Below are 23,271 nucleotides of genomic sequence, written 5' to 3'. Positions count from 1 at the left end.
TGACGGCGAGGACATGACTGAATCAAGAATCAGTTATTGAATATAACTAATAGATGGACTTAATGTTGGATATCTACAGCAATTAATTCCGCAGTTCAGACGTACAGGACTCAATAATAACACACAACTTCATCCCGTAATTTGTAGAATCATCACAGAAAGGAGACTGGCTTGAACGGCAAAGCCGGGTTTAAACAAAAGAAAACTAATTCCCCATGTATCCTTGGACTACAAAGGCAGTCAATGACAGACAAGAGATGAGACAAGGGGGTAGAGACAGAGGGAGACAAGGCTAGGCGGGACCGGAGAAATAGGCCATAGGCTTGGGCCTGGTAGACCAAAAAATAATGATACTAAGGGGAAAACTGGGGGGCAGACCATTATTCTAATACCGGTTCCGCACCATGAGACCCACCATTCCCTTGCACCTAACGGTTATGCACAGTAATCCCAAACCGTGCCATCATACATGAAACTGGCTGTACCGTTCCCTTTTACAATGCAGTCATGTAAAACAATACAATATAGTGTACCATGTACAGAAAGGGGGACATGTTAGAAATGATACAAACCCCATTTCCTGCTGTTTATGACTTTCAGTAACCCTGTGTGTACCCTTGTTTTGTGCTCGACTGTCCCACTTTATTTCGACTACATGTGGTTGTTACTGTCACCGATATGACTGTCCAGACATGCATGATGTTGAAAACCTTGAACACTATGGTCACGGCTCGTAGCCATATCGCTGATCAAGTATTTCCCATTTTGTATTAAAAAAACCTGCACTATGCCGACTCTTACGGGGTCGTCCGTGATTCTTAAATTCTTCCCATGTGTTGTAGTGTGTTATGAACACCACATCTTGCAACACTCTGTGTCGGTCGGTGGGGAATGATTACAAATTGTTACAAGAAAAGATTCCATTCAACACTTGTGTTTAGGCCGTTATGTACACTATCCAGTTTCTGGATCCATCTTTGTTCCAGACGGCTTAGGGCAAGGTCTCTGTCGCCTCCTCGTTGTTTGGTGGGTACCCTTTGGGTCACAAACCACTTTGTCAGCCTCAGTGTGTTTTTTGGCTTGGAAGTGTTCTACCAGTGGGTTTTCCACCACTGTTTTTGACACATGACCGATGTTCGCATATGTGCTGGCGGACTTGTCTTTTAGTTTTACCGGTGTAAAATAGATTGCAAGGGCAGCGGATTCCATATATGGCCCATGGTATTTTACAGTTGGTAAATTCTCTACAGGTCCACTTGATGTTCTTTAGATTGATCACTTTCAGATTATCCGTGAGACTACACACGGAACAGTGGCCAAACTTGAAGTGACATTTGTTAATATCATTGACATTTTGTCCTGAGGAAGGCCTGGTTCGATTAAAGAGGAGACCAATGTTTGGATGCGGTCTACCTCTACCATTTGGGCCTAAACGCACCACATTGACACCATTCCCTGTAAATTCATCCATTGCTAATAAAACATCCTTTCGAGGTGATGGGTAGCAAATACCTGATAATCAATAAGAAGCCAATTCATTATTTTTTATGTGTTTTTCACTTGTTTTTGATGTATTGTACGTGATAGTACTGTGTTTTTTGTCCAAACCCAGACTACATTGTGTCTATACGAAAAGATGCCTAATGTGAAAAATTGCTGGTAATATGTTTTATGTGCTTTGTGTTTTTAATATAAAAAGAAAAAACAGAGACTCAAGATGAGTCAATAATAAAATATGATGCTCTGTCTGAAGAACAGTATGATTTGTTATATTAGGAGTTGATATATGTTATGTCTTCAAGGTGTGCACTTGGTCCTGATCGTTGACAGTCAGTGAAAAATGCAGGAGTAAGTTTGTGGTTTCCTCTTTTTTGCATAAGGAACCAGTACCCGAATACACCACAAACCCCTAAAAAAACAAAAATATAGGGTATAACCTGTTGTATAGACAATGGTGGCAGTGGTTTACATTTAACTACCGTTGTGTGTTTTTACCGCGGCTTGCGTTCGCAGCTGCAGTGAAGCACCCATGGGTGCCGATTTTGTCAAAATGGCCCTGTTTCTTTTTTCACCATTTCTTGTTGTAAAGGTCGTTCTTGAGATTTACTCTGCGCGCCAAGCCAGGTTTGGCCCCTTTGTTCGTTTTGCCTTTGGTGGGATTCACGAGTGAAACCCACCTCTGTCTCCAGAGTGTCTGGCAGGGGCAATAAGTGAGGGAGGTGCCCAGAACTCCCTGTGCTTAATCCCCTTGGTTACAGGAATGCGCCCAAAGGTGATTGGCCGGCTGGCTGTCCGGCAAGGACTGCCACCCTGCTCGGTTATTGACAGCTAGGCCGGAATGAATGGGAGAAACTTGCATAAAAGGCGAGGCTTTTTGGCTTGATATGATATGATGATGATATGGCATTTATAAGGCGCCCATACACAAGTGTTTAAAGGCGTGACGAGGCAAGTGAGGGGAACCGAGAAAAGTCTGACACAGCGATCCTACTAGGCCAGGTGACCTTGAGATCGTGCAAGTGCAGGGGAGGGGGAAAGTGGAAAGGTGCAGGGCCACGGGGCGTGGCAGGGCAGGGCAGTACATAGGATGACAGTGAAATAAAAATAGAAAATATAAAATAAATAGAAGTGCAGCCATTTGGTGGCAAATGAAGGGTAAAAAAGTTCTAGTGGGGGCTGTAGGGATACAGAAACAGTCACTGAGTGCAAGGGTTGCCAGTGGGGCAGTGCAGGTGTGCAACTGGTGGGGGGGAGGGGCATGGACCCGATATCAGAGGTAGCCAGGTAGACCAGTGCAGTTTCAGATTCAGCCAGGAGATCAGCAGGGGAGAGGAGGAGAGAAAGCAGAAGCAAAGAGGAGGGTCTTGAGGTGCTTCCGGAACCGGGGATGGTTCTCCTCAAGTTTCACAGCGGCAGTGAGGCTGTTCCAGAGGGAGACCCCAGCATAAGAAAGAGATCTAAAACCAACTCGCTGCTTGAAGAAGCAACTAACCCTGAGGGAGTTGGAGGCGGATGAGCGAAGAGCTCGAGAAGGAAGATATTTAGGAAGAGCGGGTTGAAGGTATTGAGGTCCCAGGTCCCAGAAGGCCTTGTGGACAATGCAGAGGGTTTTCAACTTAATCCTCGCCACCACTGGGAGCCAGTGCAGAGATTTCAGTCCTGGAGAGATGGGATCCCTGGGCTTGAGGCCAAGAACAAGTCTCGCAGTCCTGTTTTGGATGAGTTGCAGAGGGCGGAGAGTAGAGGCAGGAAGATTTAGAAAGAGGCTGTTGCAGTTGTCCAACCTAGAGCGAACCAGAGCTCTGGAGACCGTGAGCTTCTGGGGGAAGGAGAGGAAAGGAAGAATACCTCTGAGGAGGTGCAGCTGGTAGTGTGATGACTTAGAGAAGTGAGGAGAGAAGGAAAGTGTGGAGTCAAAGATGATCCCAGGGTTTTTAGCCTCACAAGTGGGAGCAGGAAGAGGGCCAAGAGAGGCCGGCCAGAGAGTGACAGGAAAGGAGGGAGCCGGTGTGCCGATGAGGAGAATCTCGTTCTTACTGGCATTAATGCAGAGATCATTGGCGGCACACCACTCCTGGATAGCTGACTGTCGGAGATGAGAGAAGAGGTGGCGGAAGGGAGCCTGATAATGAGCTGAGTGTCATCCGCATAGCACTGATAGTTGGGGCAGAGAGCGGCTTTGCGGTGGGCAAGAAGTGCCAAGTATTGGAAGGCAGAATCGACCACTGGAAGAAGGAATCCGAAGAAGCACTTGAAAGAGACGCCTGCTGCAACTCCTGGACCGTTGGTTTGCCCGGTGAAGCCCTGCTGTGCTGAAGCTCTGAATTCGCCTCGACTAGAGACGCCCTGCAAGGACGACTTCTCCCCTTGAGTTGGTGGAACCAATCAACTCCAAAGTTAGCCCGTCTGGACATCCTCTCGAAGATGGCTATACATCTGCTGCTGCTGCTGGAAGCTAAGTGCCAGGGAGAGGAACACCAGATGGTGTGCGTTGATTTTAAGTCGGACCCGAGCTCCAGGAAGATCCTCCGGACTCCCAGGAAGCAGGACTGACCAAGCCTGAGCCACCTCAACAGAGTGCTGGACCCCAGATGCAAGGAAGGTCCGAAGTGGTATCCGAGAACCGCAGTGGTGCTATTTGCTTGAGACGCCAGGAGCTGAAATCGTGAAGTGCCACTGATTTGAAGGTTGCCGGTTGATGTTGACCGTCACATTGCGGTGCAGGAGTCCCCAGAAGTCCTGCCTCTTGTCCCGACGACTGAGCCACAGGATCTGCAGAGCTGCACACGAACAGAATCCAGCTGGTACCATTTCTTCTAACCAAAAGTACTGTACAGTGTAGCCTTACTTGTTCTCAGTTGAGACTTTTCTTGGTTGCTCTTGTAGAGCTGCTTGCATCTTCTACTCTCACAAGCCTAAACAGCTTGTGGCCCTACATTGGTTCTACTTTTTTTACAAAGACTTCTAAAACATTGTGCAAGACTTTTACTTGCCTGCAAGAAGTGCTTCAGCTCACCTAGACTTTTGCCCAATTGACATTGGCTGGCCTTGCTCACTGAATGACTCTTCTTCCCTCAACACGTAACGTTATAGATACTCTTATAGCAAACGTGTTGGACAGGCAGTATTAAGGGTTGTATGCAATACTGTACAAACCACACAATCTCTGCATAGCATATAAATATAAAAGGTTCACAAGATCTAGAACACCAACATTATTTAACTGTAATGGTCTATATGAAGCGTGTATCTGTTTTTTTGAACCCAGCAATCCTCACTTGGTTAGGGACCCACACCCTAACCTCACAATTTATGCACAGGTAAAATAAATACAAACGGGAGTGCATTGACTGGAACGACATTGGAGGTAGTCTGTTCAACTTGTAAACGTCAACACCTAACTTGTAGTTCTAGAAAACAAGTTTAAATACTGTGGTCCAAGCCACCAGATGGCAAACTATGCACAGTATAGGTTTAGAAAGACTGTTACTGGTAAGTAACCTGTATTAAACCCATCATAGGTTCCAGGAAAAAAAGGTAAAGATTAGTGTGATGTGAATCGCTGGTCTTGCTTAAACTGAAGTTCTTTCCTGTAAAGGCCCACTTTGCAATAATTTACTCTTAGTTCCCAAGACTGAAAGAAGCAAACTCGAAAGATATGTACTTTCTTTGATGATGGAATTTCTGTGTCTAAAAAGTACAGTTTAATTGAATGAAAAGGCAGTTGTACATGAAGGTGGCATCCTTCCGATTAATGCAGGTTATGCTCTGTTGAAGCTTTTACACTTGGCACTTATCTGTTTTATGTAAATGTACTGCTTTGACGTCTCCTTTCAGATAATCTTTTTTTGGTACATTTAAAAAAGGATTATCCAGAGTTTTTAAAATGTCTTTTCCAATTATGCATCATTGACAGCAAGTCATAATTGTACTTTCTTTCTATGTTTCTCCGAACAGTGCCAGTCTGCCATGAACAGAGACTGACCCAAAGCTTGGATATGGCCTTGACTGCTGCGCTTAGTTCCATGCCATCATTTACTGCAAAACTGCCTAGAGGTACAGAACAGCAGCCCAGGGAAGGTGGCTCTAGTAGTGGCAGTAGTCACTGGAATGCAAACACTTTTCCAGGTAATTGTACATTATATTGGACCTTTGTAATTATATTTCGAGGGGATTGGGTCCTCCGACCATATCTATGACAGGTAATCACCACAGCTGTGCTGCTTCGGAAACTTTTTTCGGCGTCTGCGTCCTGCGACGATGACGTTGATGCACCGTCGTCGAGGACCTCCTCCGACGTCATCCGATGTCATAAGTAGGACGCACGACGCCCGTAGCCTCAGTTCCGTTTTTTCCGCGAACGTGTTGCTTCGTGAATCTCGGTTAACGCCTCGACTCTTTGGAGTTCTGTTCTTCTCGGTTCTTCTATGTCTTCTACTTCGTCTTTGACCCCGCGTCCGGGCTTCAAGAAGTGCGGGGAGTGTGGGTCCAAGATGTCGGTGACGGACTCTCACGACGCCTGCCTCTGGTGCCTCGGGGAGGCCCACGACACGGATGACTGTATCGACTGCCAGTCGCTCACGTCCAAAGCCTTACGAGAACGTAAGAAGTTGTCGGTAGGTCCGGTGTCCAAGCCCCGGAAGTCAAAGTCTGTGGGGCTTTCGACGGATGATTCGAGAGGTGACTCTCCGCGTCATCGTCGAAAGTCTCGTGGGTCTCCTTCTAGGAGTCGGTCTCCCCACTCCTCGGCCTCTTCGAGGCATTCTCGGAAGCGCCGACAGCGGTCGTCTTCCAGGTCCTCTTCTGAGGACTCTGCCCGGCACGTCGCTTACCCCACCAGCTGTGCGACGCCGGAGGAATGGGTTTCCTTCGGGAAGAAAATGCTGGCGATTCTTGAGTGGCAGGGTACTAAGCCGTCCGTGCCCCCAAGTGGGGTCGGCCGTGAGAGGTCGAGAGACACCGCTCGCAAGAGTGGTCGGCACGAGTCACGGGAGAGGTCCCGTTCGGACAAGGGGACTCGTTCTCGACGTACCTGTTCCAGGTCCCGGTCCTCGACGCGTTCGAGACCGTGTGCACCTGTGATGTCTTCGAGGAAGACATCGACGTCTGAGGCGTCAAGGGCGTCGACAGGCTTTCTCGAGGCTCCGGCTCCGAGGAAGTCATCGAAGCCGTTGACGCTCAGGTCGTCGAAGGACACGCTCGGAGCTCCAGCTTCGAGGACTGTCGATGCTGGCGGCGCTGCATCTGACGTCGACGCCGATTTACTCGGCGCCGATCCTCTCTGCGCCGATGCCTGTTCTCTCGACTCCGGCACCGATTCACTCGATGCCTTTCGAGGCCGGGGTGTCGGAGGTACCCCGTGGCACAGAGGAACACCCTAGGAAGGCTCTGGTTAAGAGCAAGCACTCTCGGGTGCCTTCTTTTCGCCACCTGGAATATATTTCGGAGGTGGATGAGGATTCTGATGGCCTGGTTCCTAGTCAGGTTCCAGATGAAATGGTCTCGGGCCATAGTCAGTTTGACGATTTGAGGCAGTCACTGCATGATGCCAGTGGACTGGACACCTCTCCGGAGGTGGAGTTTTGTAGGCCTAAGCCTGGCTCTCATGCCGATTCCTCGTACCGGCGCCTTATGGCTAGGGTTTCCGAGTACTTGGGATGGTCTGCTCCCCCAGGGAGTTTGTGCAGGATGATCAAGGATCATCCTTGTTGTTGGTCCCCCAACTGACCGGGTACTGCCATTTCATATGGCTCTACAGAGAAGGGTGGCGGTGGCTTGGACTGCTCCGGAGAGTCTCCTGGCGGTGGGCAGGTCTTTGTCGCGAAAATACCGTCCAGCCAGTAGCGACCCCTGCTACTTGACCAGGCACCCCACTCCGGAGAGTTTGGTGGTGCAGGCGGCCACAGCCCCGGCAAAGCAGGCGTCGTACCATACCATCCCACCTGATAGGGACGACAAACGTTTTGATGGGGGGGCGAAGAAAGTGCTTTCTTCTGGTGGTATGGCTCTTCAGGCGGCCAACTCCATTTGTGCCTTGTCTCGTTTCACGCACACTCTGTGGAACTGTGTTGCGTTAGCGGCTGAACATATTCCCGAAGGGGACGAACGGGATGGTTTCCTTGCTATGGTCCAGGATGGTAAGGATGCCATGTGTGAGTCCGTTCAGTCGGGTTTGGACATGGCTGAATGCGTCAGCAGGTCCATGGCGGCGAGCACCGTGATACGCAGGTTTGCGTGGTTGCGGAAGTCGGGGTTTGCTCCTGATGTGCAGTCCTGGCTCCTCAACATGCCCTTTGACGGTGAACACCTTTTTGGCAGCAAGGCTGACGAGAGCCTTAAGAGTTTGCAGACCTCCAAAGCTGCAGTGAAGTCGTTTGGCGCTGCAGATCGCCAACCTCCGCCTTTTTGTCCTAGGGTACAGCAATGGAGGGGTGGTTCCTTTCGCTATTACTCCTTCAGTAAAGCGAGAGGAGCTGGCAGTCAAAGAGGCCAACGCAGGGGTACCAGAGGTGGACGACAGGGTACCCGTGGTGCCAAGGCCGCTCGGGCAGTTGCCTCTTTGCCCTCAGGTAACACCGCAGCCGCTACCACTCAGTCATGAGGCCATGTCCCATGGTTCGCCGGTTGGGGGAAGGCTGGCGCAGCATCTTGTAGAGTGGCGTGCCATTACTTCAGATGTGTGGGTTCTGGAGATCATAACCCACGGCTACTGTCTTCCCTTTCGGCAGAGGCCTCGCGACAATCCACCGGGGAACCTCTCTTTGCAGAAACCGGATCCGCTCCTTGCGCAGGAAATTCAAGACATGCTGGAGAAAGGCGCCATAGAAGTGGTGCCTGTAGCGGAGAGGAACAAGGGATGATATTCCCCTTATTTTTTGATTTCAAAGAAAGACGGGGGATCGAGACCCATCATGGACTTGCGCGGTTTGAACAAACTCCTCAGGAAGGGCAAGTTCAAGATGGTTACTCTCTCTCAAGTCTTCCAGGCCCTTCAGCTTCAGGACTGGTTGGTGTCTCTCGACCTCAAGGATGCTTACTTCCATGTGCCGATCCATCCCAAGCACAAGAAGTACCTGAGGTTCGCGGTTGGCGACTCGCACTTTCAGTTTCGGGTCCTGCCGTTCGGATTGACCTCCGCCCCGAGGGTTTTCACCAAGCTCATGGTGGTGGTGGGAGCGCATCTCAGGCAAGGGGGGATTCATGTCTACCCCTACCTGGATGATTGGTTGATCAGGGGGAGCTCTCCCGAGCAAGTCCTGGATCATCTGTCCGTCACCTGCCAGTCTCTTCACAGGCTGGGCTTCTCCCTCAATTTAAAGAAGTCCCATTTGACGCCAACACAGCGGCTCCAGTACATCGGAGCAGTGCTCGACACTTCTCCGGGGCAGTGTTTTCCTCCCCAGGTGAGGGCTCTTCACATTCAGCAGATGGTGCACAAGTTTCAGCATGCCCAGACGCTCCCAGCGTTCGAGTTCTGGAGGTTGCTCGGCCTCATGGCATCCTGCATTCTTCTGGTGCCAGAGGCTCGCCTGTAGATGAGATCTTTACAGTGGGCACTCAAGATGCAATGGTCGCAGTCCTCCGGCAGGATGTCTGACCCGGTTCAGGTGCCGCCCTCGGTCGCCCGGGACCTTCTGTGGTGGGCCGTCGAAGGCAACTTGATGAAGGGGGCTCCATTTTGGCTTTCCTGGCCGGAGGTGACGATTGTGACGGATGCATCCCTCACGGGATGGGGAGCTCATGCCAACGAGCTGACAGTCAGCGGTCGTTGGTCTTCGTCGGAGACCAGACTTGATATCAGTCTGTTGGAGCTGAGGGCCGTCAGGCTAGCCCTGAAGGCTTTTCTGCCGACTGTGCGAGGAAAGAATGTCCTGATCCTCCCCGACAACACAGTGGCCATGCACTACCTCAGCAAAAAGGGGAGGGCAGGGTCACTTCCTCTGTGCAGGGAGGCGATGCAGCTCGAGTTCTGGGCCATCCAGCAGGAAGTTTCGATCTCGGCAGTTCATCTGGCCGGAGACGAAAACGTGACGCGGACGCTCTGAGCAGACAGAGCACGATCTCTCACGAGTGGGAGTTGGCTCAGGAGATTCTCCTGGAGATCTTCGCCCTTTGGGAGACCCCTCAAGTGGATCTCTTCGCCTCCAGTGTCAACCGGAAGTGCGAGAGGTTCTGCTCGCGGGAAGTTCCTCCAAAAGGAGCCTTAGGAGACGCATTCGTGGTGGAGTGGTCATTCCCGCTGCTGTACGCGTTTCCTCCAGTCCCCGTCATCCTGCAAGTGCTGCAGAGGTTACGGAAGTTCGGTTCCCGAATGATCCTCATTGCTCCGGCGTGGGCTCGGAGGACGTGGTACCTGGACCTTCTCGACTTGTCCATCTGCCCTCCACATCGTCTTCCCTACCGAGAAGATCTGCTCTCACGGGAGGGGGGGTCAGGTTCTCCATCCAGAGGTCAGATCCCTCAACCTTCACGCTTGGCTTCTGAAAGGTTGAGGTATAAGGATTGGGACCTCCCTGAAGACGTGATGGAGGTGTTGCTCTCGCCCTGACGGCCAGCAACAAAGTCTCTGTACCGTTGCCGTTGGCGTAAGTTCTGCGACTGGTGCAGAGTTCAGAATGTGGATCCTTTTGCATGTGACATCCCCATGGTTCTGTCCTTTTTACTTTCTTTGGCCCACAGGGGCTTGCAAGTGGGTACCATTAAAGGTTACCTGGCGGCGCTGTCCATCTTTAAGCGCTCGTCTGAAGAGTGTTCCTACTTTAAAATGCCTTTAATTTCACAGTTTCTGAAAGGGCTCACTAATGTGTTCCCTCCGTCACCTTTCCTGGTGCCCGGTTGGGATTTAAACCTTGTTCTTAAGTTTCTTATGGGTGCTCTGTTTAAGCCTTTGCGTTCTTGCCCTTTGAGGCTGTAAACTCTGAAAACTGTGTTTTTAGTTGCGGTTACTTCCACTCGCAGATTGAGTGAGTTACAGGCACTTTCAGTTAAGCCACCCTTCACTGTATTTCACAAGGACAGGGTTGTCCTTCTTTTCTTCCGAAGGTGGTTTCTGAATTTCATTTGGCCCAGAAGGTTGTTCTTCCGGCATTCTATCCTCCTCCACATCCTGGTAAGGAAGAGGAGAGGCTCCATAGGCTTGATCCTAGGAGAGCTTTAAGCTTTTATGTTTCACATATGTCCCGGGTCAGAGTGGACGATCAACTCTTTATTGGTTACGCTGTAAAGCATTTGGGACAGGCTGTGACGAAACAGACTTTGTCTCGCTGGATTATTTTGGCCATCTTGGAGTGTTACCGCTTGGCGGGTAAGGATCCGCCGGCTGGCTTGCGGGCCCATTCTACCAGGGGTATGGCTGCATCTACTGCCCTGCAGAGGGGTGTTCCTATTCGCAACATCTGTGATGCAGCCACCTGGGCTTCTGTACATACATTTGTACATCACTATTGCCTCGATTCCATCCGAGGACAGGATCTGGCCTTTGGCAAGGCGGTCCTTTCCTCTGCTATTTGATTGGCAATTCTAAATTTTGATTCTAAATTCTTTCCCTCCTCCTTGTTCTGGTACTGCTTTGGGAGTCTGTCATAGATATGGCATACGTCGGAGAACCCAATCCCCTCGAAGAACAAGTTACTTTCTTACCTGGTAACGTTCTTTCGATGGGATGGTCCGACGACGTATTCCATATCGCTCCCTCCCTGCCTTCCCCGCTGCAGAATTTCTTTTGCGATTGCAGCTTACGTTCCGCAAGGCTTTGTGTCTGACTGGCAGTTGTCTAATGTCACACGTTCTGGGGGAAAAACTACAACTGAGGCTACGGGCGTCGTGCGTCCTACTTATCACATCGGATGACGTCGGAGGAGGTCCTCGACGACGGCTCATTGATGCAGGACGCAGACGCCGAAAAAAGTTTCCGAAGCAGCACAGCTGTGGTGATTACCTGTCATATATATGGAATACGTCGCCGGACCATCCCATCGAAAGAACGTTACCAGGTAAGAAAGTAACTTGTTCTTCTCCTGCATGGGGTGTGGCATGGATTCACATGCTCATGAATATTCCCTGTAGTCAGGACAGGAATCCTCAGTAAAAGAAACAGTTTCACTTTCACTTACAAACTGTCTTTCACCTTTAAACCAAATGCTGAACTCTAGGTCATACTGCCCCCAGCCAATGACTGACCTCTCCCTATGCCCCTCCTCTGGCAGCAATCTTCAGATTTTTACCGTGTGTTCATGTGTTGGGAGTCCTTGTGTTTTGCTCCGAGAGCTTTTCTACGTTTTCACGCTTTTTCGATACAATGTTTCAAATAGAGCCAGTGTGCTCTTTCATTCCTTTGAGCTGCAAGCGGGAATCCATTTGTCAGCGTTTTTCATCGCCCCTCAAGGGCAAGAAACGCTGCCTACACCGCACTCTGGACCATGTTGGAGGAGAAGGAGGGAGGCTCCCTCTTCAAGCCCTGCTCCAACTGCGGATTGAGGAACCTGTTTGTTGAGGACAAATATTCCCAGTGCCTCTACAGTCTCCATCAGGACCACACAGAAGCGGATTGTGAAATCTGCCTTGGGTTCTCCAAGCGCACCGTCCAGGATCGTCACAGTAGGTTCGCGATGATGCTCAAGGCCTCTACCCTGTGCGGCAAGCAGGGGCATGCCTCACCCAGGACTGGCCGGTCCGAGGCGCGGGCTTCTAGTCCTTTGAGGGCGCTCCATCCGTGGGGGCACAAGACAAGACCAAGCACAGCGAGTCCGCTTCCATCGAGGTCGCAGTGCAAGCGGGTCCCGCGACGGGTATGGTTCGTTGATCTTCGCCATCTGCCTCAGTCAATGCTCCAGTTCCTCCTTGAAAAGGAAATCGGCTAACCCAGGGAAACTCTCGGAGAAGCTGGTGAAGACCAGGGCACAGGGAAAGGTGTCCAACCTGCCCCTGAAGGCCCAAGTGGTCCAGACTAAGTCATCGACGATCACGCTGGTGGTGACTGCCATCTCGAAGGAGAAAGGGGCTGACCCGGTACAGGGGAACCCGGCTGTGCCCAGAGTGACCCTACTACCGAGACGGGAGGCCTTAGCCAAGCTGGTGGAGATAAGTGTTAGGCAGAAACCTGTGCAGTTCCCTCTGGGACCACTGCAAAAGATTTAAGACTACAGGTGTTTGGCCGTAAACCCACTTGGTAGCAGTCTGTACCACACAGATTCACTTGGTAGCTGTGGCTGAGCAGTCAGACTTCCCTCAAGAAGAGTTAGGCAGTATACAGAGTATTCACAATAGGTCAAAAGAACACAGAACAAGTAAACACTGACCAGGGCTTGGTGTAAAAGAGATATAATTATTTATTTAAAACCACATCTAGAAAAGCACACAGGCACTAATAGTAAGCAATTCAAAAACACGGTCACTAAAAGATATACATTCCCTTAGAAGAATATTAGACAAGTCTTAAGTAAAGCCCCACTTATTTTCAGACAGCGGTGAGCGCTTAACGTAGATGGCACTCTAATAATTAGTTTTAAAAGGGAGAGAAAAGCAGAGAATAAATTGAAACAGATACCAACACTTTTTCACGAACACAACAAGAGAGGAAGGCAAAGTAACAACGCAAGTTTAGAGTCAGTAGGCCGGATCCACCTTAAGAGGATCAAAACAAAATGTGTCCAAGGTCACACGGTTGCAGTGCACAAAAGTCTTGTAACGGTTCAAAAAGGAGTTGGACCAAAGAAAGGGACCAGTTAGAAGGTCAAGGCGGCCAGCCCAGTCCAGAAAGTTAAGGGGTTATTATTACCTTGTAGCAATCTTTAGAAAGGGAGGCCTGGCGGACACGGTACCTCAAAGTGGTGAGAATACTCCAGCGGGGGCAGTTGTTCCTGGCAGCGGATGCAAGTCGGTTCTTCGTCCGGGGGAAGAGAGGATCTCGTCGGGGAGGAAGACAGGAGTCCGTTGCACTGCCAGGGAAGAAACCACCGCAGAGTTCTCAGTTAAAAGGAACGGTCCTTTAGTTCGCGGTCCAGTGGTAAGTGACTATCCGGTTGCCGAGGTGCTTGGCACGGGCAATTCGACCACAAGCTGGTCTGGGGTGCGAAGAGAAGAAGGTAAACTGGTTGTGCCCACCAGTCAGGGGAAGAAGCCTCTCCAGCCGGGAGATCTTCTCTGTCGTCGGGAAGTGGTGAGTCGGTTCCGCAGGGCTCCACTGGTGGTGTCGTCGTGGTAGGTCGGCTCAGCTTCTCCCTCGTCGGATTCTCAGGTCCTGTGGCGACTTCTGAAGTTCCAGTCCCCAAAGCCCTGCTTTTATGCAGCACACCCCCATTCACACAAGAGTGCGTCTTGAGTTACCAAGGTGCCTAAACCCCCTCCGACACCCCCTGTGGTACCCAGACAGGGTGGCACCACTTTTGGAGGCTTCTGTGGAGAAGCCCGCCAAAAAGTGGAACAAAGGGCTCGACTTGGGTTGGAGTCACAGAAGAGAACACAAACGCCATTTTAGAATAGAGTCCTGGCAAAAAATACCAACCGGTGAATTAATATTAAATCAATAAACTGGTGGTATGTTCGAGGCTATGAGAATTAAATAATTAAAGTTGGTAGCCTCGAACAATGGGAAAATCCCATAGGAATATATTTGCGGTCGAATATAAAAAGTAGTATCCACTGCCACCAGCCAAAACTCGATCAGGGGGGACGGAGACGTGCCCCCTCGACTAACAGACCCCGGGGCAATCGAATTGCCCAAACCAGTACGTCCACAATATGATGGTTTGTACTGGTCTAATTTGGGACTAGTAAAGCCAATGGTGACTTTACATGCCCTGGGAGACAGTAGTCAGCCCCAGGGTACGGAGTCTATGGTTGGGTGTCACTATGGCACCCCTGTGTTACTGCACGGAGAGTGCTGTGTAACACACATAGAAAAAAACACATGAGACCCTATGGAGTAAAGGACCCCATAGCCCATAAAACACATTAGCAGTCAAAGGAACACCATAAATCATGTCCAAGAGTAGGAGAAAAAGAGTCTCACTCTTGGCAGGAGAAAAAAAACAAACTCCAGAAATCCAGCAAAGCTGCTGGGGGACTCACTAGGTTAGGAAATTCATCCTAAAGAGAGAATTCTCCCTAACAATAATGCTGCAGAAGAGAATGCCATCCGTAAGCCAGAGACCAACCCCTCAGGATGCAAAAAAGTGGGGGTGGGGGGTGGAGGCCTCAACAGTGCTCCAGTGCACAGATATTTCTTCCTCAGATGAGGAGGACCTGGTGTCCGTTCACATGGTCCCGGGAGGATGTGGGGAAAAACAACGACGGCGAGAACACCGAGCTGGATTGCGGAAACGCCAAGGTGGACAACGATGGCCGGATTGCCACTGCTCAGGTGGCGCTGGGCCCAGCAAGCCTAGAACACCCCCGCACCCTACGACACCTCCCAAGGACGTATCGCTGGACATCCTTTTAACTCTCCAGACCCTGGTGTAGGAGATCCAGAAGAGGCTGCCGACTGCATCTCCGGCACCGGTGCCACCAAGCCCGCCACCGGCGAAGAAGAGAGAGCGGCACCCTACGCCGTCTCATCAGCTGCCGCACATGCCTCTCCGCTCCCCCAGGGATACAGGGACAGACACAGCGGCTACGGATACGGACGACGGCAGCGTTTCTCTGCCGCCGAGGGCTTTTCCCCGGACGAAGTGGGATCATTTCACACCATGGTCGCCCCAGCGTCAGAGCTCTTCAGCTGATGCCAGGAGAGGCAAAGTAGGAAGGTTTCCTTTACCAACTACGGGAGGCCAAAAGGAAGACCATTCTGGCAGTACCTCTTCTGGTCGACGTTTGGTATGAGGGCCTGGAGCTGAGGAGAAACGCAGCCTCAGCCCCGGCGAAGAGGGATAGGCTGGAGAAGTACCGGGTGCCGTAGTCCGCACCAAGTGCCTACGGTTGCAGCCCTCCCCGGACTCGGTGGCCTTGGCGGCAGCAAGGAAGAGGTCTTCTAATCACTCATCTTCAGCCTCTGTTCCCCCGGCAGTGAGTGGAAGAAATAGGACGCCACGGGTAGGAAAGTGATCTACTCCCCGGCAACTACAGTCAAGGCAGCAAATGCACCAGCTATCCTGGCCAGGTACGACTGCGAGCTGTGGTATAAAATGGCCCAGCTGCTGGAATTCTACCTGACGACAAGCAGGTCGAGGCGCTTGAGATCCTCCAGAAGGGAGAGGTGCATATGGCCATGACATCACTGTGGCCCTGGACATCGCGGACACAGGGTTTCTGACCGATGGGGAACAGTGTGTGCCTCCGTCATCGTGACTGGTTGGAGGCTAACAACTTCTGTCTAGAGGTCCAGACGAGGGTGCTGCACATGCCCTTTGATGGGGACAACCTCTTTGGGAAAGCTGTCGACTAATCGTTGCAGGCCATTAAGACGGGCACAGAGATGGCCCGTGCCCTGGGCACTCTTCAGCAGCATCGTCCATCCTTTCGTGCCTCCAGCAGATTGTCGAAGGTATTCGGCAGAGGGTCCTTGTTCCGTCAACCCTCCGGTCCATGACCCAAGAGGACTACAGGGCCACGCCAAGGCTTTAGGTAGAGGTGGCCGATGGTGCTCCCAAGGCGGCACACAGGCCCCGATGTAAGATATAACTGGCCAGGACTTCGGTCCTCCACCCATGCACCACGGTGGGAGATCGGCTGGCAGGCTTAGTCAGTGAATGGGAAAAGATCTCCACCGACCAATGGGTGCTGGACGCTCTCGCCCACAGACACAGTCTAGAGTTCCAGCAGAAGTGTCCGCGGGTACCACCGTTGGCCCGTCAGGAGCAGCCTATCCCTCAGCTCATGTAGGAAATATGGGCCTTGCTAAAAAAAGGGGGCGATAGAGCTGGTTTCAAAGCGACTGAGGACCCAGAGTCTACCCCAGATACTTCTTGGTAAAGAAGACCGGGTGCTGGAGGCCCATTCTAGACCTGCGGCACCTCAACAAATACCTCAAGTCCCAAAAATTCAAGATGGTCACGTTGCAGCACATGCTCAGCCAACTGGAGGAAGGATACTTCTTGTCGTCGCTGGATCCGGAGGACGCATACTTCCACTGCCCCATTCACGAGAAGCATAAGAAATTCCTGCACTTTGTGGTACAGGAAAGGCACTGTCAGTTCAAGGCACTTCCATTCGGACTGCAGTCAGCGCCCAGGATGTTCACAAAGTGCCTGCCGCCAGTGGCGGCCCATCTGCGTCTACAAGGGATACATGTGTACCCGTACCTCGATGAAAGGCTCATCTTCGCCAAGTCCAGCGAAGCAGCCGTCGAACAAACGGAGAGGACTATCTGGCTGCTGACGGATCTGGGGTTCTCTGTCAACTATCCAAAATCCTGCTAGATACTATTGAAGAACTCGCTATTCCATGGGGCCAGGCTCAACACAGTCTACTGCCTGGCGGGCCCCCTCGGAACAGAGGATAGCAGCCATGCTGGGCAAGGTGCAACGGCTGTTGGTACGGAAGACCGCCACAGTGCGGACCATCAAGTCGCTGCTCGGCATGATGCCATCATGCATTTACGTGATCTGAATCTGCAGGTTGCGGATGTGCCGTCTTCAGGAATTCCTGGACGCGCTGTTGATCCAGGTGTCCGGAAGCTTCGCAGACAAGATTGTTCTCGATGAGGAGTTCTGTTGAGCGATAAGGAGGTGGGGAATGTGCTACAACATTGCTGGAGGCACAGAGTTTCAGTGCCCCGTACCAGGAGACAGTCACCATGGACGCTTCGAGGAGGGATGTGGAGCCTACACCGTACGTCTCCACATCAGAGGCGTGTGGCTACCGGAGGAGAGGGATCTACACATCAATGTCCTGGAGCTGCGGGTAGTGTTCTGGGCCCTCAGGTCGTTCCTTCCATCACTCTATTGTAAGATAGTCTGTGCCGGATCTAGAAAGTTACAAATGTAAGTAAAGTCAATTTCACTTCACTGCCCTTGGAAACAGTAGTTTAAAGGTATTTAAACCTTTGGGAAATCTGTAAGACTTCCCTGTGCCACTGCACTAAAGGTGCTGTGTGTCACAATGTAAAAAGATGAAGCCTATGGAGTTTGTCAGACTCCAAAACCAAAGAAACTGTTCAAATCACAGAAAATACATGAGAGATTGGGGAAAAAGGTCTCGCTCCCCCCAGGTTAAAAATTAAAAGTCCTATAGTCCAGCAAAAGTGCTGCTGGGGGACTCTAAGGTAGAGAGGAATTAGCACATTTCTGAGAATTATCCCGAACACATGTCCCCCCTAGAATAAGGGACAGTAGGATTTAATCCACCCCTGGAATTACTCCAGTAGGTCATACTTTCTGGAGAGACCATCAGCATTTTGGTGATTACACCCTAAACTGTGTTCTATGGTAAAATCAAACCCTTGAAGGCTGATGGACCATCTTGACAAATTAGGATTTTCCCCCTTCATCTGCATTAACCATCTCAAGGGTTGGTGGTCTGTTTGAATTACAAAATTAGATCCATGCAAGTATGGTCTAAACCTCTTCAAAGATCACACAATGGCAAAACATTCACATTCTATGGTTGCCCACCTTGTTTCAGATAACTCAAGTTTCCTACTGATGAAGCAGATGGGGGTGTTCCCTGCCTTTCACATCCACCTGATTCAGAACTGCACCTATTCCTGTATTTGAAGCATCTGTTTGTACAATAAAGGAATGATTGTAGCCAGGAGCTCTTAAGAATGGAGCTTGGCAAAGGGCTTTCGTAAGTCCTTCAAATGCCTTAGTGCACTCCTCATTCCACCTGATCTTCTTGGGTGAATTTGGGTGAGGAGATCACATTCAAGGGAGAAGCTATGGTCCCATAGTTTTCAATGAAGTTCCCTGTGAGACCTAAAATGGCTCTCACCTGGGTTTGAGTAGTAGGGATGGCCCAGTCTTGTACACCTTGTACTTTGCTGGGCAATGGCCTTATTCCACCTCCTCCTACATCATATCCAAGGTAGACCAATTTACTCTGACCAATTTGACATTTGCTTGCCTTTATGGTCAGATGGTCCTGCTCAAGAGCCTGCAAAACATATCATTGGTGGTCGATATGTTCTTTCCAAGAAGGGCTAAACTGCAATGTCATCCAAGTATGCCATGCAGAGGTCCTCCATCCCATTCGGAACATGATTCACCATCCTTTGGAATGTAGCAGGTGCATTATTTAGTCCAAAAGGCATAACCGTAAACTGGTAGAGGCCTCCTGGTGTTGAAAATGCAATGTTCTCCTTGGCATGGTTTGTTAGAGCTATTTGCCAATAGCCTGAGGTTAGATCAAATGTACTGAGGAACCAGGTCTGTCCACTAGCTGATCTGTCCTAGGTAAAGGATGGGCATCAGTCGTGTTGACTGCATTAGGAGCTCTATAGTCCGCACAGAATCTCAACTCCTTGGATCCTGCCTTTGGTACTAGTATAACTGGACTATCCCATGGACTTGTAGATGGCTCTATTACCCCAAGATCAAGCATCTTCTTGGCCTCTTCCTTTATGTGGGTTCTTACATGGTCTGACATTCTGTAACCCCTGCTCTTAACAGGGAGATAGTCACCAGTGAGTATATCCTGCTGTCCCCAAGGGGTCAAACCTGGAGTTAGTGAAAACAGGGAGCAAACTGGTTCAACAGAACTTTGCACTCCTTCTGTTGTTGCAGAGTCAGATCAGAAGAGAGATTAACTCCTATCTTTCCATCTAAAGGTTATCCCCTGAGGTTGTCAGGTAGAGGTTCACTCTCCTCCGCCTCTTGATCAACGGCTAGAAGCAAAGCTCCCAGTTCTGGTCTAGATACGTATGCCTTTAGGCGGTTTATATGAAAGACCCTGGGGGCCTCCTTAGGATTACCTAAGTCTGCCAAATAATTGACTTCTCCAAGATTGCCCACAACCTTTCACACAATCCATTTGTCCTGTAAGGCCCTCTGCCTTGTAGGTACCATAACTAGAACTAGCTGGTCTTGACTAAACTCAACCATGTTGGCCTTCTGGTCATGCCAATGTTTAACAGATCCTGACCTGCTTTCAAATTATCTGAAGCTCCTGTCATCATGTGTGTCATTCTCCTTCGGAGACCTAACACATTGTCACTGACTCTCACTGGCTTGTGGGAAGGAGCAATCTCCAGCAATCTCGTTGATTAGGGCCAATGGACCTCTAACTGGATGACCATAGAGGAGCTCAAAGTGGCTGAAAGCAGCCCCTTCCTGAGGGACTTCTCTATAAGCAAAGAGAAGGCATGGCAGTAGAAGGTCCCACTTTCTTCTAAGGGTTTCTTCTAAAGCACCTATCCTGCTGTTCATAGTTCTAATAAACCTCTCCACCCACCCATTGGTCTGAGGATGGTAGGCTGTTGAGAACTTCTAAGTTACTCCGCAGTTTTCCCACATGGTTTGCATATAGTGGGACATAAAATGTGTCCCCATGTCTGAGATAACCTCTTTAGGAAAGCCAACCCTGCTAAAAATACCAAGGCAGACCTTCGCCCCTGCCTGAGCAGTAACAGTCCTCATAGGTATGGCTTCAGGATACCTAGTAGCATGGTCTACGACAACCAATATAAACCGGTTGTCTGAAGATGTGGGAGGGTCTAAGGGACCAACCACGTCAATCCCTACCCTCGCAAAAGGAACTCCCACCACTGGGAGAGGCACCAATGGCGCCACGTTGTTGGCTCCACTCTTGCCGGAAGTCTGACAAGTGTGACAGCTTCTACAGAACTTATCTTCATCAGACCCCATCTTGGGCAGTAGAAATACAGGGAAATCCTTTCCTTGGTCTTCATAATACTTAAGTGACCAGCTTAAGGAATCTCATGGGCTAACTATAGAAACTGGGGTCTCACCTCCTGAGGCACTACAAGTCTTCTGTAGTCCCCTGGGGTAGACTCAATAGGCTCACTGTAAAGGAGACCATCCTCCCAGTACAGCCTGTGCTTCCCTGGCTCTTGCCCTTCCAGCTGGGAAGCTGCCTGTTGGCGAAGTCCTCCAAGAGTAGGACACTCTCTTTGACCTCTGCCGAAGTCTGCCCTACAGGGGCTACTTTCTGCAAGCAAAGTCTGCAGCTCAGGATGGTCTTTAGGATCCAGATTTCCAACAGGGGGAAGGGCTTCTTCTAGCTCTGTTTCACCAGTAGCTGGTTCACCATCCTCTGGTTGGTTCTCCCACGCAGCCTCTGCTGGTGGAGGGGTCACAGGCTGGTGGGTGGGTCACATGTGTGACCTTGGACTGTCATCTCGGGATGTCCTTGTCCTATGTATAGGTGTGATACCTTTCTTCTTTCCTGAGACTTTGGGTTTCCCCTCTGTCTCCTTCTTTGTCCTGGAATCAGAAGGGTGTGGACTGGAAGTTATAGGTACTTCTGTAACGTCCCATCAAGAGTCATTCAAAGTTTGCTCTCTTGCCTGTTTAATCTGCTCCTACTTCCTTTTACTAGTAGGCCAGGCGGTGCTTGATAGAACTCCAAGAGCTTTCAAGTCATTCCCGAACAGGACTCTCCCAGCCACCTCATTTTGTACACTGACGGGTATTCTTAGTCCTTTTGTTGCACTGGAGGAAAGCTGGTAGTTTAGGAACCATCTGGACAGGGCCTCCTGCAAGCTTAGGGGGCCTTTGGGTGCCTTAGCAGTATCCTCAGGTTTGAAAAAGATTTCATCCACCGCTGTAATGCTGGCCCCAGTGTCTCCAATGGCAGGGGTTTCCTTACCATTCACAAGTACAACTATCCTTGTAATATTGTTTGGTATTACCTGGAATAGAGTTATACACATCTAAATTCTGCTGTTCCCACAGACACTAAAGAAACACTGGCTGAGACTCCAATGTGGTCCTCAGCCATTAGATGAAAGTTTCCACTTGCCATATGAACTTCTCCCTCAGGGATGAAGGCCAATGAGGCAGTGTGGACCCCTGAAGGTTTACCCTTACATATGGGATCCCCTTTCACATGGTCAGTGATTTACAGGTTTCCAAATGTTTTAATTAATGGGGGCTTCTGCTGATCCCCCCCCCTCTGGTTTAGCACCAGAGGTTTCACTAGACTGACCTGGTTTCCAATATGGCGTACCCTTCTTATGTTTGTGGCCCTCTTTTGGATGGGAGGATTAAGAATTCTCTTTGTCATCTTTCTCGTGCTGCTTCCCCTCATTCTTTTTGTGAGTGGCCCCAGAATCCTTGCAACTGACCCTGTTGGCAACCCACAAGTCAGCAGTCTTTGCTAACTTCTTGAGATCAATCTCTTTTGAGTCAGCCAAGTGCTGTCTCTGCTCAGGAGAGCAGGCATCAAAAATAGATTCCAACAAAAATAGATTTCTCATTCCTTCAAAGGAGTTCACTCTGTAACCCTTAACCCAATCATCTAGGTTTTTCAAACATTCACACACCCAGGTAGCCCAAGGGGATACCATCAGCCTTTCTGAGGGTCCTAAACCTCTTAAGGTACTGGAAAGGAGTTTTCCCAAATCTGGCTATCAATGCCAGCTTCACATTCTCATACTCCAATCTTTCAAGTTCCCCCACTGCCATTACAGCATCAGTTGCAACCTGGGGAGGCTCAGCAAAAGCCATGGAATAAACTGATTCCATGTGAGACCCTGAATCCCATGATTGTATTCAAAAGCACCCAACCAATCCAAAATATTAAGTTTCACATCATACATACTCGCTGCTTCTTTGGGCAGGTGAGGCCTCTTTGGACTAGAAGACCTAGAGGACTCTGGGAGGGAAACAGTTTCAAGAGACAATTTCTTCATTTCAAGAGCATGTTGCATTTCCAATTCCCAGAGTTTGATGTCCTGATGTTTGTCTTCAGCTTGGGCTTGTAACCTTTTAAATTCCAATTCAAGTCTCATTTTTTCAAGAGACACACGTACTGGACCTTGTGGGGTCCCAAGTGATAAAGGTTGAGGCAAAAGGGCAGGCTGAGGCAAAGAGGGGCTCACTTGCTGGGACTCCTCTCCCTCCTCTGACTCTTCTAAGACATTAGAGTTAGACTCAGAGTTATCATCCTCATTATCAATTTCCACATTTCCTGGGTTAGTAGGTGTGACAGGCCTATTACCCAGATTTTGATGATTCAACAATCTTGCAATCAATTATATTTTCTTTCCTTTAACAGATTAAAGGAGATTCCTGACTTTACACATTTCTTTCAGTTAATCTACTGTTAAAATGATCACGACTTCCTGACTGAAATGATCCATATTTGGCATGTTATAATTGCTGTTCTCGTGGAGTTTAACCTTGTGAAGGTTTTAGTTGAACACAAGCAAAGCAAATACTAAGTGTAACAACTCTACAATAGATCCTCAGCGCCTGCCACCAGTCTTAGGCAAGATTTGATGCAGTACCCTTTGGGTTCACTACAACAACCTTGGCCTCCTGGCAATAGGAACCCAACCTTTGGTATAGTCTCTACTACACAGGTTGGTAGTGTGGTTGAGCAGCCAGGCTTATCTCAAGAGGGATCAATGTGAGCAGTAGGGTAGTTGCACAGAGGTTCACAGTGACCAGTATCCAAATAAACACACTCAAGGTTTCTTAATTAAACAATTGTTAATTTATTTAACAGTCAGTTTGAGTAAGCCTTCTCCAAAATACACACTCTTACTTTCGCTAAATCAGCAAGTACCCATTTGAGATCTCACACAGACACTTCCTACACTCTCAGGTGACTTAAATAGCTAGGACACTGTTGACATTAATATATCACGGGTATATTTAGAGCAATACTGAGATGAGTGTCAAAGTAAAAAACGAGAGATCAAACAAATAT

The 23,271-nt window shown here is 49.7% G+C and overlaps 1 protein-coding gene across 1 annotated transcript in view; it reads left to right on the top strand.

Moving 5' to 3' along the window:
- LOC138562838 (RING finger protein 37-like) overlaps positions 1 to 23,271 on the top strand; it is a 270,284-nt gene that overhangs the window by 180,658 nt on the left and 66,355 nt on the right. Inside the window, exon 4 of the mRNA XM_069642811.1 lies at positions 5,458 to 5,628. Coding sequence (XP_069498912.1) covers positions 5,458 to 5,628 — 171 coding nt within the window. The remainder of the gene's footprint in view (positions 1 to 5,457; positions 5,629 to 23,271) is intronic.

This window comes from Ambystoma mexicanum, unplaced genomic scaffold (assembly GCF_040938575.1).
Source record: "Ambystoma mexicanum isolate Mex_15411 unplaced genomic scaffold, UKY_AmexF1_1 Mex_scaf79, whole genome shotgun sequence".
NCBI lineage: Eukaryota > Metazoa > Chordata > Amphibia > Caudata > Ambystomatidae > Ambystoma > Ambystoma mexicanum.
Note: the sequence above shows the minus strand (reverse complement) of the source record. Positions and strands in the feature narration are given on the sequence as shown.